Source organism: Nyctereutes procyonoides, unplaced genomic scaffold, assembly GCF_905146905.1.
Source record: "Nyctereutes procyonoides isolate TBG_1078 unplaced genomic scaffold, NYPRO_anot_genome, whole genome shotgun sequence".
In the NCBI taxonomy this organism is placed as follows: domain Eukaryota; kingdom Metazoa; phylum Chordata; class Mammalia; order Carnivora; family Canidae; genus Nyctereutes; species Nyctereutes procyonoides.
In genome coordinates, this window is record NW_026575042.1 from 28670345 (window position 1) to 28686930 (window position 16586).

Sequence of the window (16586 nt, forward strand, 5' to 3'; positions counted from 1 at the left end):
TTATATAAAACATATTTGGATAAAAACTGAGGATAGATACATCAGTGAGGAGGAAGGAAGAAAAGAGTGGCTTATGAGCCTGTTAGTCTTATAGATCTTTTAAGAAGTATCCCTACATTTTCATTCCACATTCCATAATACATACTCTGGTTGTATGTGTGTGTGTATATGCGTAGTATCTAAAGAATGATACATAGATAAAGAAATTAAGTTTTTGCAAGTACGTTCTCTTAAAAAAAAACTCACATACTTATTAACTTCCATAAACTATTTTAATGATGCAAATAAGGACATTTCTCTCCTGGGTGTTGATATACATAGGGCAAATAGTTAAGAATGGAAGTTCATTTCTTTTGTTACTTGGGATCTACCTAGAGACAGACTAATTCCGCATAGTACGAAGTAGTTTGCAGGTGTAAAAGTGAACATCCTGGGATGTGCTAGTTAGAGATTTTGCTTTTTCTTTTCTCCTCAAGGAACAATTAGGGATCCCCACCTGACACTAGGCTTTATTATAGCATTTATCATGAAATTGTTCAATTATTTTGTACTTGTTGGCCTCTCCCATGGGACTGAGCTCTCTTCCAGGGCAAGAGGTTTATCTTTCTTATCCTTATATCCCCAGGGTATGGCATGATGTTTGACCTACAGAAGGAGGTCAACAGCTGGTCATGTAACAGAACTGTGAATTTTCTATCTTAAGGTATTTGGTAGTGGCTTCCCCAGGGCCTTGTTTAAAGTCTGAAATCAGGCTCTGCTCCTCAGTATTGATGTCTACCATGGGCACTTGCACTGCACCATTGTGCCATTTTAGCCCCCAAAACTCCGCTACTGCTTGTGATCAGGGGTGGAGAGGAAAAGACCAGGTGAATCAGAGAGTTCTAGCCCCCAAATGAGCTGGGATCAGGAATTTAATGGTTAAAAACAAAAGCAGCTCATTGATTATGGCATATGATGGTGACCTGTACAAGAAGTTTGTTTTTTTCTCTGGGCACAGATGTTAAAGTATACTCTTTTAATTGCTGAGAGAATAAACAACTGCAATAAAATAAAATTCCATCCTAGTGTACTCTCCAGTAGCTTCTACAAATTTTTTTCAGCTACTCCTTTTTTTTTTTTAATCTTTTTTTTCTTTTAAGGCAAGATTTTTTTGTTTTAGAATTTATTTATTCATGAGAGACACACACACACACACACACACACACAGAGGCAGAGACACAGGCAGAGGGAGAAGCAGGCTCCATGCAAGGAGCCTGACGTGGGACTCGATTGCAGGTCTCCAGGATCACGCCCTGGACTGAAGGCGGTGCTAAACCACTGAGCCACCGGGGCTGTCCTCAGCTACTCCTTTAGGTAACTTTAGTTCTTGGTGTTTCCATTTTTTAACCAATGTACCACTTTTTTGAATCAGTATCACTTTCTGCCACTATATATTTTTTGCCCTTTTTTTTAAGATTTTATTTATTCATGAGAGAGACATACAGAGAGAGAGAGAGAGAGAGAGAGAGAGAGAGAGGCAGAGACACAGGCAGAGGGAGAAGCAGGCTCCGTGCATGGAGCCCGATGTGGGACTCGATCCCGGGTCTCCAGGATCACGCCTTGGACTGAAGTCAGTGCTAAACCGCTGAGCCACCTGGGCTGCTCTTTTTTGTCCTTTTTATACACTATATTAAAGAATATAAAATAACTTTAAAAAGGATGTTTTATACTCTCATCATATTTCTACCCCTAAAAGAGTAAGAAATACTGTGGCCTTAAATCTCTTAGAGGAGCCTACATTTTAAGACTTGAATTAGTAAATAAAAGCTAGTTTAACTGAGTCAAAGTTTTGGTTGTTCAGTTTTCATGACCCCAAAGTGTTTACAGTAATTTGTAGTAACACATGAATGTGCCTATCGCACTGGTCAGGACTCCCAGGTACAGATAAGAGCAGCCACCTTCTGAGGTTTAAGCAGAAGAGGATTTATTCCAGAAAACTGCTCATAGCAGCAGCAGGAGGACTGGGGAGCAAGCTAACAGCTAAATGTCCAGGAGTATTAGCCAGAACCATGCCACTGATGTGGCTTGCTGTCTCTTCCTTTAGGGCCATGTTGTTTCTTATGACACCTGTGTTAACAAAAGGGAGACCCTGTGCCCAACCTGTTTCTTTACCTGGCTCACACCCAAAGCAAAGTTCCGGGTGGGTGCAGCTTACTGGCAGAATGTAGGTCACACCTGATAACCCAACTCAAGGGAGGTGGGAAATGTGGGGTTTGTTTCCTTGTCAGTTTTTGTGTGTTTTTTATCTATCTGAGGAAGACAGGACCAATAGTCCAGGAATCTATTGCAATAAAGGGAGGCTGTCTAAAGATGCAGGGTAGCCACAAATGACAGGTTTCTGTTATGATAATGTCTCGTGAAAATAGCAGCAGGCAAATTGTGCAAACTATTTGCCGTCTGCTATTTAAAAAACCTGTGTAGCAAAAATATGGGGAGGAAATACACAAAATTATTAATGCTGATTATCTCTATGGTGAATTGTGGGTAATACTTTTTGTTTAAAAACTTTTACATAAGGATACTATATTTCCTTATAAATTAGAAAAGATGAGAGCTTACCAATTAAGAAAGAAGATTAACATAATTGCTGCCTTGCTAGATGGATAAAATTCTATTAAAAGGCCTGAGCAGATTTATGTAACTACCTGGGATTAAAATATAAAGCAATCCATCGATCAATAAGTTAATCAACCAGTCTCCCTCCCCAAAAAGTCTTGAGCAGATTTAATATTCTCTCTTTGTTAAACAGGTGAATATTGAATCAACAAAAAAGCAAACAGTAAAGAGAAAACTACCCTCACCCAAGCTGAGGTCGAAATCTATTTCCTTTGGCTCTGCCCTCAGTGGTTGCAGTAGGTGATGGTCATATTAAAGAGACATAACACCTTGAATAAGGAGAGCCTCAGATGTCATTTCCCCCAACTTCATAGCATTCATCTCGATTTAAAGTTTTAAAAAATATATGTATTTTTGAACACTCAGATATATTTTTCTATTTGTTTAATATTTGTCTTCCCCAGTAGACACAAGAGCAGGGCCTGTAAATCTCCAGTGCCTGCTATACCGTAGACACAGAGTTGGTGCTTACAAAATGCATGTGATGCAGGTTGGTTGATGGTTAAATCACAAGGGAAGGGACCACAGCTAGTTATCTCTAGACTAACTGCAAATACTTTCACCACTACCAGTTGATTAGCCCTCACTAGATGGTTGTAGCTGCATGGGATGTCATTCAGCTGCTCTTCATGCTCACTGGGATACAGAAGATTCCAAAACTCTCTTTGTCTCATCAGCTTCCTTGCTCCTTGAAGACCTTTTTTCACTCCTACCTTTTGATGGACATAAGAAACAATGAGGTCCTGCTCTTTTTTCTATGCCCTACTTGGAAAGAGTGCACAGTTCTTCTGCCCTCAGGCTCATCTGCCCATTTTGGATTTCTGTTCTTACCCTCCTCTCTGGACCCAGCTTAGAAGACATGAACTGTTTTTAAGGGCTCAGCAATACCCAGCTTTCTTGCTTTCCCTTTATCAGGCCAGAGCATCTTTCTCACCTGGAGGTAGGGAAAGGACTCCGGCGACTAGCCAGGTGTTCTTCCTTACCTTTACTCCAGCCTTGGTGTCTCCTTTGGAATAAAAAAAAACAGGAATTTGGGCAGCTCTGGTGGCCCAGCGGTTTAGCGCTGCCTTCAGCCCAGGGCCTGATCCTGGAGACCCGGGATTGAGTCCCATGTCGGGCTCCCTGCATGGAGCCTACTTCTCCCTCTGCCTGTATCTCTGCCCGCCATCCCCCCCCCCCGTGTCTCTCATGAATAAATAAATAAAATTTTTTTAAAAAGCCAGGAATTTGACTTATTCTATGTAGTTTGTGAGATGTCCTCTTTTTCCTGAGGCAGCATATGCTGCTGCTTCAATGAGGGGCACCTGAAAGAATAAGAGGAAATTTGGGGAAAAAGAAACCCTGCTTAACATCTCAGAAATATAATTTGCCTCATTTATATGATGAGTGGCTGAATTTGAAGGGAATGAAGTTAGTGGTAGTTAACCCAGGTTTCCAGAATCACTCTCCAAAGTTTATCAGTTTGCTGCTGATTCTAGGAAGAAAGAAGCATGCCACTTGGGAAGAAGAACAGAAAGTTTGCAGATTGAGTGAGTCTGCAGGGATGCCTGTTTGTTGTTTATTGGTGGTGGTGGTTTTTTGTTTGTTTGTTTTTTGTTTTTGCTTTTGTTTTGTTTTTTTGGCTTCTGTCATAAAGTTTCTCCCAAACAGTTGAGATTCTGATAAAATAAATATCTGTCATGTTATTTAAGAATGGGCGACCAAGCAGGTGACAAGGTGTCCTTGATTTGGTAAGGTTCCATGCTGTCTTCAGCTGATATTGATCTCATATTAAGTGATATGCAGTGAGAGTTTCCTCTGTCAGTTCAGTGACACGATTTTAGGTAAGGAAAGTAGAAGGTCTCTGCGTTAGCTAGAGATGATTACAGTAGATATCACCTGTCTTAATAGCCCTACCTTCCTCTGCTAAGCTGTGGGCAAATGAGATTTTATGCTTTATCATCAGGCTGCCAGACAGGACTCAGGTAACTATGTAAAATCTCATGCTCTGTTACACACTAGTTGATGTTTATGAGGAAAAATAAGTATATTTAAGCTTTTTATAACATTTGTTCCTTCACAGCAAGAGAATATTACACGTTTGTATAAGGCTTTCTATTGTCATGCTTAACCACTGTGACTTTTACAACTGCATGTTAGCTGGCACAGTAAATTACTGGAGAAGCACTATGAAGATGTCACTGAGCTTTGCCTGCTGTGTGCTAATCTTCAGAAGTTACAGAAAAACATAGCCGCAGATGTCATTTCAAGCTCCTTTTACTACACTAACAGTCTGAGATGCCACTCTTAATAACATGAGGTCACTTTTAACTAAATTCTTGCTGTAACAGTCTTCTTAGAGAAAATGTTACCAAGCCAGCATTTCTGTAGAATACACTTCATGGCAAGGTGTTGATTACCTAACAAAACCAATGTGAAAAGCCCATTAGGGGAAGGGAACCAAATGTTCCAACTTTCTAAATTGCAGTCCTAGTTAAAGACTCCTGTAAATGGCAGAGCAGGGCCTGTAAGGCTCCTGGTGCAGGGCCATCCTTCCTAATGCAGCCAGTGCCTGCTGTGGTTGTCTTGTGGGGGTGGATGAGTTCATAATGGAAATACCATGAAGAACATTTAAAATGAATAAAGTGTTATAAGGACTCAAGTTTTAGGAAAACTGATTTCCCAGTAACAGCTCTCTTGAAATAGAAGGTTCTCCGTATGAGATCTTGGAGAATGGAAGCTTAACACCAAGCATTTATTGATCAAGAAAAAGAGCCAAATGTCATCCAACACTTGATATGAATCAGGTAAAATAAGGACACTTTCTAAGTTTTCCTACATAGTGTCTCAGCTTCTAGAACAGATGGTCTAACATAGAATTTTTATGAAATGTTTGCCCCTGAGGAATGGAATGGGCAAAAACTACATAATACAGTGCTTACTGTAGTAGCTAAGCTTCGAGGCCCTGAGTCTGAACAGATGAAAAGACTCTATCTCTGGTATTGCCTTACGAAATTTCTTCCACAATGAGACAAGTAAGGAGAAGTCTTATTTGAATCAATGAAAAGTTCATAGTATGATTATGTTTTTTTTTGTTTTGTTTTTGTTTTTTTGTTTTTAAGAATGATAGGAGCTCTCCTATCCAATGTGATTGGGGCTGGTACTTGGGTAAACAGAATAAACAAATTTTAAATCAAATGACATAATGGAAACAATTATATCAACTTAAAACATATCATTGTACATTTTTTCCAATTTTTTGATGCACAACCAACATCTAATGTTTTCTGCTTAGAGGTCCCTTCATCTTTTTTGCATAAACTGCATTCATAATATGTTGTTTTCCGGGTAAACCTTGTTTAAAATTGAATGAAAATTCAGCAGTCTGAATTCAGAATACTCAAATTTTACTTTTTTTAAAAAAAGATTTTATTTACTTATTTACGAGAGACACAGAGAGAGAGCAAGAGAGGCAGAGACACAGGTAGAGGGAGAAGCAGGCTCCATGCAGGGAGCCTGATGTGGGACTCGATCCCAGGACTCCAGGATCATGCCCCGGGCTGAAAGCAGGTGCTAAACCCGCTGAGCCACTCAGAGATCCCAAGTTTTACGTTTTTTAAACCACCTATTTGGCACTATCTTGTCAATCACTTATTATCAGCAATTTTTTTTTTTTTGTAACTTGTCACTATCAAGTTTTTTGGCAAGCACTTAATAGTTTTCCTCACCAAGATAACACTCATACTTGTCCTTCATCAGTTTGTCATATCTAAATCACAAATTTACGGTAACAAGCACAACTGGCATAATCAAGTTCAGGAATAAGCACAATGGCTCGTGTAAGCTCACACCTTGCCTGGAAGGGCAGAGGTTAATGGATGTACCAGAGAGCACATACTAGTCATAGGCATTCTCTATGGCAAAGGTAACCATCAGCATCTGTTAGAAAGAACCAGAGAGCTCTGGTTAATCTTTGAGTTGGTTGAAGGGCCTTCAATTAAGACTGTTTCTACTATAAATACATTTCATTAGCATGCATAGGTTGTAACTCTTAAAGAACATCTTTGCAAAATGTTTTCTAGTATGGGTTCTGCAGAACTTGCCTTAATGAATAGCTAACATTCACTTATAATCAGCAGAATCTGTCTGCACACATAATTGGTGCTCTAAAGTGCTTTTCCCCAGCAATCTAGTTTACAGTGGTACTATAATTGGTTTGTTCATCAGACTATTTTTTCCTCAGATGGGAAGAAATAGCGTTTTGGTCCACTCCTCATTGAGTTATCACAGTTTTAAAATTAATAATTTGGAGATGTAATGAATTCTTTTTCCATTTATACATGCTTGAGATCCTAAATACCTCTCTATCAGTGTTTATAGATTTTTTTCCTTCTCCTAAATACCGATAGCAATAAAGTATGCTATATATGCTTTATAAAGTATGCTCAGTGGTTTAGTGCCACCTTCAGCCCAGAGCCTGATCCTGGAGACCTGGGATCGAGTCCCACATCAGGCTCCCTGCATGGAGCCTGCTTCTCCCTCTGCTTTGTCTCTGCCTCTGTGTGCGTGTGTGTGTGTGTGTGTGTGTGTGTGTCTCATGAATAAATAAATAAAATCTTTAAAATAAAAAAGGAAATAGATAATGTCCCTGTTGATATTAGGTTGTCCCTATTGATTTTAAGTTGAGACATGTGAAAAATTTTAGAGTTGAGAGAGAGAAGTGTGTATACACACACACACACACACAGAGAGAGAGAGAGAGAGAGAGAGAGAGGGACATAGGTAAAGAGAGAAAGACATAGAGTTGACAGATTTATAAATATATTTATATATATACAGAGACAGAGACAAAAAACAGAGATAGATACCAAGGTAGGAATAGAAGTAAAAAAGGAGAGGAAAAAAAGATAAGGTGAGAAATAAAACAGAGACAGATGGAAGCAGAGACACTATGTGGAAGAAAAAGAGAAACCACGACATCTACAGAGACAGAGGAGGAACCACCTCAGCAATGTTGCTCAAAATGAGCTCAGTCTTTGCCCTGTTTGACCAAGTCTGTAGAGCTACAGGTGTGTCAGTAACCAGGATCGGCAAGCAGGCCCAGGAAACAGTGTCAGAACAGACAATACCAGACCTATGAGTAAGTCATAGCCTGGAGAGTAATTAGGTGGCCCCAAACCACTTGTACATAGCTGGTTTTTTTAAATTTTTATTTATTTATGATAGTCACAGAGAGAGAGAGAGAGACAGAGAGAGGCAGAGACACAGGCAGAGGGAGAAGCAGGCTCCATGCACCGGGAGCCCGACGTGGGATTCGATCCTGGATCTCCAGGATCACGCCCTGGGCCAAAGCAGGTGCTAAACCGCTGCGCCACCCAGGGATCCCTTGTACATAGCTGTTATGTTTAAACTTTAAATGTATTTAAATTTTTGTTTTTTGTTTTTTGGGTTTGATGGTTTTTTTGTTTTTTTGTTTTTTTGTTTTTTTTTTGGCTGCAGAAAGGTACTGAAGGAAATCTCTGTTGGAGAACTTAATCCGAATGAGACTGTGCAGGCCAATGTGGAGGCCCAGCTCCTTTCCAAGCTGGACCATCCAGCTATTGTCAAGTTCTACACCAGCTTTGTGGAGCAAGATAATTTCTGCATTATTACGGAGTACTGCGAGGTAAGACTCTCCTCTTTTGGAATTCTTGGTAAAAATCTGTTTCAAAGTATATAGTTGCCTGCAAAGAGATACCTCATAAGTTCAGTGATTGAATCACAAGTTGGGGAGCTAGGTTAAATAGGTGATTGGGATTAAGGATGTTTTGTGATGAGCACCAGGTGATGTATGGAAGTGTTGAATCACTATATTATACACCAATATTACACTATATATTAACTAACTGGAATTTAAAGAAAAACTTAAAAAAAAAAAACAACCCTCCACTAGCTGAACTATAAAAACGTGGGTTATGGTGTCTTGTAGCTAAGAATGACAATCTCTAGGTAATTGATGAACTCCTTTTTTTTTTCCTAAGAGTTTATTTATTTATTCATGACAGAGAGAGAGAGACAGAGACAGAGACAGAGAGAGAGACACAGGGAGAGAGAAGCAGGCTCCCTGCAAGGAGCCTGATGCAGGACTTGATCCCAAGACCCTGGGGTTACAACCTGAGCCAAAAGCAGACACTCAACTGCTGAGCCATCCAGGTGCCCTGACAAACTCACTTATAATAAAGGAGTAGTTGCTGCAGGAGAATGTTTCTTGGGGGAATAATTTTGGGGGGAGAGTCACCTGAACCTTCTACAATGGTCCAGTGCTTAGATGGACATTTAAATGCTGTAACAGAGGCCTGGACAGAGCAGAGGTCCATCTCTTGTGCTTTGAGTTCTTGGCTTATACCTATTTTCCCCAGTGGAAATTTGGAAATGGAAATATGGCTCATTTTCCTCATGGAAATCTTTCTTTGTATTTATCAAACTGTGATTTATGACTTCCTGTATTTGCAATTTTCCCTGCCACTCCATGTTCTCTGCAAATAATAGCTATGCATTTTACTGAGCCCCAACTGAGTATGAAGCTGCTTGGGAAAGTACCAGAGAGGGAAACAGATAAGGAGCAGCTGTATTATGAATCTGTATGCTTGTTCCTGAGAGGGTAGAAAGAGGGGAGATTTAAGGGCTGACTCGGAGAATACATGAAGATGACCTTGCTCAAAAAAGTAACTTCCAGAACATTCTGGGAGCTAATCTTAACTAAATGTACTTTTAGGGAATTTGGTGCTTATTCATACTTTAGAGTGAGTTTAGTCAGTTCATTACCTGGATGTTGTGGGGGCCTGAAAGAAAGGATGCTGGAAAGAGGGAAGATGCTCCTTAGAAGGGAAGACAGGCCCGTTTGGGTCAGAAACTTTGGACGACCAGAAAGTGTTGTGTGTTTGAGACACAAAAAAGGAGAGGCAGGAGGAGAATTTAAATAACCACATATGGCTACTAGCTACTATATTGAACAGGTCTTGGTGATAAGCTAGAACTTTCTTTTCTTGCCTTATTTTTAAAATTTTTAAATTTTAATATAATTTTAATGTACCAGAGAAGTTGTAAGAATAACACAGTGAACCATTAGTCCATATTTGCCAACTGTTAACAATTTTCCCACATTTGCTTTATCATTCTATATATTCATTGATCTATCTATATTTTTTCCTGAACCATTTGAGAGGGAGTTGCAGACAGGATAGCTCTTTGTTCTAAATACTACTGTATTTTTTAAGGCTGAGGACATTGTCTTCCATAACCATGTACAATGATCAAAATCAGGAAATGAATCTTGTAACAATGCTGGTATGTAATCCAATGCTTGTCAAAATGTGATTCTAGGCCAGCTGCATCACTATTGCTTGGGCATTCCACCCCAGCCATACTGAATCAGAAATTCTGGAGGTGGGGTTCAGCAATCTCTGTTTTGTCAAGTCCACTAGGCAAGTCCAAAACACATCTAAGTTTGAGAACCACCCATCTAATACACATCCATCTTCAAATATAGCCCACTTGCCCTATTTATGTCTTTAGAAAGGACATTTCTGTATCTTTTTTCTCATGCAGGATCCAGTCCAGAATCATTTGTGTTAATTTTTGAATTCTAGTGGTTTCCAAGGGCTGAGCTACTGTCTCAGGAGGGGCGTTGCCATGGTGATGACCACAGGCAGGCCCGTGGGAACCGCTGTAGGGCTTCCAGGGAGGGCTCCACACTGCTGCTGAGCTGTCAGGCTGTCACTTCCCCAACTCCCAAGGAATGACGTGGCGGATTGCTGGTTCTTGTTGTTAACAGAGATATTTTCATCTTCAGACCTAAATTGGTTCTTAACTTGCACAAGCCTGGCATTATCATCTTTTTATTGAGGTAAAATAATATTGAAAATAGCAGATGACCAAACTTGCACCTCATAGGAAAATGCCATCACCATTGAAATAGTTGGTCTTTTTCTCTCCAAGTTTGCTCTTTTGTAATTTATTTTGGGGCCTTGCAAGATTGAAATATATAAATGCGTTCATGAGGCTGCTACATCCATCACTCAACCCTTTGGGCACATCACATCAGATTATGAGTATGAAAAGCAACCAACTGAACTCTCACAACTTCTTGTCAAGATTGAACCAAATCTTTGATGGAAACTAGTTCCCGAACTACCAAAGTGGGAGAGTATTTAAAATATTGGTGTCCTTTTCTTCCTCACTCCCACCACCCAGGGCTAAATGGAACTGCTTCCTCTTTCCTGTCGGTCCTGCAGTTTCACACCTCTTCATCTGTACTTGGATCATTTCCTTTCAGAATGCCCTCCTTCAAATCCTGTTCATCCTCCCAAGTCCAAAAGAAATGCCTCCTTTACAGACTCCCATAATTGCCTGGCTGGAAATCTCTCCCCACCTGGCTCCTCTGACCTCCATCCTATAGCATTTTATTTCTCCTGACATTCTACCTATTATACATAGTATAAACTTTCTCAGACTTTCCACAAGGGATTTATCTTTTTCTGATTCATTTTTGTATTATATCATGGACCCACGTAGTGAGCCAGAAAATTAGCACTCAGAAATTTTTTTTTTTCCTGACGAAGTCTTTATCACTTACTTCCAGCTGCCTCCCACCTCATTTCTGTCAAACCCTAATGGTAAGAAATAAAATATTGGCTCATTCTACCTGTTATATATGTCAAAAGCATTTTGGCCTACTTTATTTTGCTGGCTCACCTAACAATGTACTGCCCTGGAGACCTAAGAGATACTACCTGAAAGTTTTCCCTTTGGACAAGGATAAGACATCCCCAGAAACCTGAGCATTAGCTTTATAGATGCAGGAGAGGATACATGAGATCACATATCTTCAGTAGAGAGAGAACATATAATTATCCACCAAAAGCAGGAAAGTTATGTTGACATAACTAAACAAAAATATATCATTATACAGTAGTGCTCAACTTTGGCTGTACATTAGAGTCACCAGAATATTTTAAAAATCGTAAGAGCTGAGGCCCATCTCCAAAAAGTCTGATTTAATTGATCTGGATTTTTATCTAGACATTAGAATATTTTTAAAGATTTTATTTATTCATGAAAGACATGGAGAGAGAGGCAGAGATAGGCAGAGGGAGAAGCAAGTTCCCTTCAGGAAGCCTGACACGGGACTTGATCCTGACCTAGGACCCTGGGATCACAACATGAGCCAAAGGCAGATGATCAACCACTGAGCCACCCAGACACCCCTTTAGATGTTAGAAGTTTTGAATGCTTTCCAAGTGATTTGAATGTGTAGCCAGGCTTCAAATTGCAGACAAAGGTGAATGGTTAGTGTAGAAACAGAAAAATGGGGTCATAAAGGAAAACTTTGTCAGTGTTTATGGGACACTGAACAAAGATGAGGCCCAGACCTGAGAACTGGGAAGTATGGTTGATAGTGGGTTAGATTTTATGCTTAGGCATCTCGCTTGGTACTATTCTTCATGAAAATTACCTGGCCTGTTTTCCTTGCTCCATGTACAACTTCTGATTACAGTTCAGCTCTCTACATATGCTTCTTCTTCTTCTTTTTTTTTTTTTTAAAGATTTTATTTATTTATTCACGAGAGACACAGACAGAGAGGCAGAGACCCAGAGGGAGAAGCAGACTCCTCACAGGGAACCTGATGCGGGACTTGATCCCCAGCCCTGGGATCACCACCTGAGCCAAAGGCAGATGCTCAACCACTGAGCCACCCAGGCGTCCCTATATATGCCTCTTCTAACAGGAAAAAAGCCTGCTGGCTAAACTGACAAGGGCTTCCTGTCATCTTGGCAGTTGTTCTTCCTGCATAGGAGTAAATCGACATCCTGGATTATTTATTGGTTCCTTAAGAATTCAAGTTCACAAAGGCAATAGTGATCAAAGGTCCTTCTGAAAGCCATTACTGATCTCCAGCTCTGTGTCAGATACAATTCTAGAGAGTAGGGGCAACAGGGATAACGTGATAATATTTCTTTAATGAACGTATATGGTAGAATAAATGAACCATTTTATCAATGGCAAAAATACAAGAGGGATGTGGTAAGGGCCTAGGGAATGAGGTGGTGAAAGTGCTGTGAAAGTTAAAAGTAAAGAGAAATGACTTTGGACTGCAGGAACCATGGAGGAGCTGGCGTTGCATTTGAATTTGAAACATGGGAAGGACTTGGTCAAGGGAGATGGGGCAAGGACATTTCAGTTAAAGGGAATAATGTGATAAAAAGCTCAGAAGTAGAAAAACATGGACCATGATTTAAGAACTTAATACTTCATCTTTAATTTTAATATATTTGCAGTTAAACACATTTCCTAATGTTAACAACTTCTATAACCACTGTGCCATATCAAAACCAGAATGTTAATATTTTACCAGTTTCCTTGCCAGTGTCTTTGTTCCAGGACCCAATCTAGGATCCTGCAATGCATTTAGTTGTCGTATCTCCTTAGTCTCTTTGGAAAGTTTCCCTCTTCCAGCCTTGTTTTTACGATCTTGATACTTTTGATGCGCACTGGTAAGTTATTTTGTAGAAGGCCTCTTAGTTTGGATTTGTTTGATGTTTTCTCATGATTAGATTGAGGTTATAAATTCTGGGCAAGACTATCACAGAAGTGATGTGGTGTCCTTCTCAGTACATCATATTAAGAGGGGACATGATGATAGTACATGATAGGACATGATAATCTTATTAATGGTGATGTTAACTTTGATTATTTAATTGAAGGTGTGTCTGCTGGATTTCTCCACTGTAAAATTACTATTTCCTTTTTTTGCAATGGATAAGTACCTTGGAAAAGCTATTTTGAGACTATGCTAATAATCCTGTTTTTCCTCAAACTTTCACACACTGATTTTAGCATCTTCAGTGAAGGTTGTTGCCTGGAGCTCTTTTCACTCTGTTTCCTAATGGTGATTATGTATTTCCCACATTCTTTCTATATTCACTAATTGGGATTCTCTTATAAGGAAAAACTGTTCTACTTTTCCTTTTCCACTTATGTATTTATTCAGTTATTTATATCAGCATAAACTCATGAATATTTATTTTGTTCCATGGGTTATAACCCAATACTGTCATTATTTTGTTGTTCTGACTCTTCCAGCTTTAGCTGTTGGGGCTCCTTCATATTGGCTCCTATATCTTTTTAACATGCCCTCATCCTTTCTCAAGGAGAATTAGATTCTTATATATTATTCTGTTTTATAGATAAGGAAATAGGATCCCAGAGAGGTGGAGTGATTTTCCTAGCAATTACATGACTGGAATATTGAATTTTGTCCAGGGTGTATTAGGAACCAGGACCAGGGGTATTAGGAAATACCTTTTTTTCTTTTTACTTGGATTGCTCTAATTCCTTCCTTAATATTTAATAGAGTCAATTAAATAGTCTTGGTTCCTACCTCCCCAAGCATGTAATTATCTACCTCTACACGGACATGAATTAAAAGAGATTGACAGTTTTATTGCTCATACCAACAGTGTTAACCAAACATGTTTCAAATCGTGGCCCAGAACACAAATTTCTGTATACCTGTGCTAGTCAAGCCTATGGGAATTATAGGAAGATATAAAAAATATAAAATGGAAACTTTCAGTTTTAAGATGGACAAATTCTGGGAATTTAGAACATAGTTCTGAGGATAGTGACATAATTAACAATACATACTATACACCTGAAATTTGACGATAGAGTAGATTTCAAGGGCTCTCACCACCAAAAACAAAAAAAAAACAAAAAACAAACAAACAAACAAAACCAAAGTATTTGAAGTATTTGGTGTGTCAGTTAACTTGAATGTGGTGATCACCTCACAATTCACATGTACCCATGCATTTCCTTTTCTTGGCTTATTCTCACTTATATTCTGTATCTTTATCTCCGGTTATATGACATACATGAACACAGAAATGCATGTATATCAGTTTGTACACACATGGATATTTTAATGTGATGATGATGTTGTTAAGTGTTTTATTTCTCTCACTGAGAGACGAAGTAGGATTTGAAATAGTGGAGCGTGTGTGGACTTTGTCGTCACACTGACTTCTGTTCGAATCTTTGTCCATTTCCTTGAGCAAGTTATCTCTCTGATCCCTTTCCTGATGTTAAGATAGTGCAACAACACTTCTTTTGTTAGGTTTTATAGGGATTTGAAGTAATGAATATTGAAAAAATGGCTACCAGAGCCTAGCACCTAGTAGACTGTCAATAGTGGAAGTTGTTATGATAATAGTGGCTACTCCATCTCCCCCTTTCCAGTTGTTTTCTAGAAGGCAAGCTAATTTATAACTCTAATTCTGACTTGTAGCTATGAGTATGATTCATGCCGGAAGGAGGAAACATTCAAATTCTTAAACACTAATGGGTCTGATAGCAATTTTCAAGCAAGTCCTTGCCAAGGATCTGTCTGTACTGTAAAAAAGAAAATTTGAAATTTTCTCTTACGTTTCTTATTTATGTAAAACTGCCTAAATAAACCAGGTAAGTAGGATGAGTCTTGTAATCCTGAACCTCTAGCAGTACACTCTTGCAAGTTAATTTGGCAATGACATAGCCTATAAAGCTACTGCTTATTGTCCTGAAGCTCTCTCTGGGGCCATCACCATCCAAATTGTTCTTTTATGGTTGAGGGAGACTCCTGGGATATTGATTATTGTGACGTTGATTAGTGACCATCTGTCTTAGTCCATTTAGGCTGCTATAACAATATGCCATAGACTGGGCAGTTTATAAACAACAGAAGTTTATTTCTCATGGTTCTGAAGGCTAGAAGTCCGAGGTCAAGATTCTAGCAGACTCAGTGTCTGGTAAAGTCCAGATTCCTGGTCCATAGATGGTTGGTCATCTTCTTGCTGTGCTTTCACATGGTAGTAGGGGTGAAGGAGTTCTCTGGGGTCCCTTTCATAAAGACATTAATCTTATTCATGAGCCTCCACCCTCATGACCTAATCATTTTCCAGTGTACCCCCCCATACTCTTATATTGGAGGTTAAGATTTCTACATAGGTACTTTGGGGGGACACAGACATTCAGTCTATAGCACCATCTTTCCCAGTGCTCCAGGTATCCACACATCCGAGTTGTCTTTAGTGGCTTGCTTTGCTGGGATTTCTCTGATTGAAGGAACTAAAAATTACCTATAGAGAGGTAGGTCCCATCAGAGTTCTCGGTTTCTGGGCAGCTCCATCCTGGAGTAGGTAGGTCTTCCAGAATTTGCTCTGCACCAGTCCTATGGATCTAGACTCTATTCAATTAGGGAAGACTATAAATCATGTGACTGACTCATGATTTTGTATACTTGAACTGATCTGCTTATGATTTTTAAGTACCAAAATTAAAGTAATTTGATTTGTTATATTTACTTTCTTTGTTTAAACCATGAAATATTTTAACCTTTTAACAACTAAGTTAAAAAGTAAGGCCACTGATTTTTACTTAAAATCATTAATGTAAAAACTGAAAAGCAAAACTAGTCTTATTTTTTAAAAAAATTTGTATTAAATGCACTAATATAAAGGAATTCATAAACCCAGTAGAACTTACAGCATGTGGGGTATGCCTTTAGCTGACATATGACTTTATATAAATACAAGTATTCAAAAATAGAATCAGAATAATCCACTTCAAATACTTTATTTTAAAAACAACCCAGTGATTTATAGATGAAAGCATCTCATGTCTCCTCTTCTTCTTCTTCTTCTTCTTCTTCTTCTTCTTCTTCTTCTTCTTCTTCTTCTTTCTAAGATTTTGTTTATTCATTCATGAAAGACAAACAGAAGCAGAGGCAGAGGGAGAAGCAGGCTCCCTGTGGGGAGCCCGATGCGGGACTCGATCCCAGGACTCTGGGATCATGCCCTGAGCCAAAGGCAGATGCTCAACCACTGAGCCACGCAGGAGTCCTTCATGTCACTTCTTAGGATAAAAATAAGTT

At 39.2% G+C, this 16586-nt stretch overlaps 1 protein-coding gene across 3 annotated transcripts in view; it reads left to right on the forward strand.

Moving 5' to 3' along the window:
- The window catches only part of NEK11 (NIMA related kinase 11), a 236405-nt gene that overhangs the window by 33119 nt on the left and 186700 nt on the right, over positions 1 to 16586 (forward strand). For all 3 annotated transcript variants that reach the window (XM_055321436.1, XM_055321435.1, XM_055321437.1), the window contains one exon: positions 8134 to 8299. In XM_055321436.1, coding sequence (XP_055177411.1) covers positions 8134 to 8299 — 166 coding nt within the window. The remainder of the gene's footprint in view (positions 1 to 8133; positions 8300 to 16586) is intronic.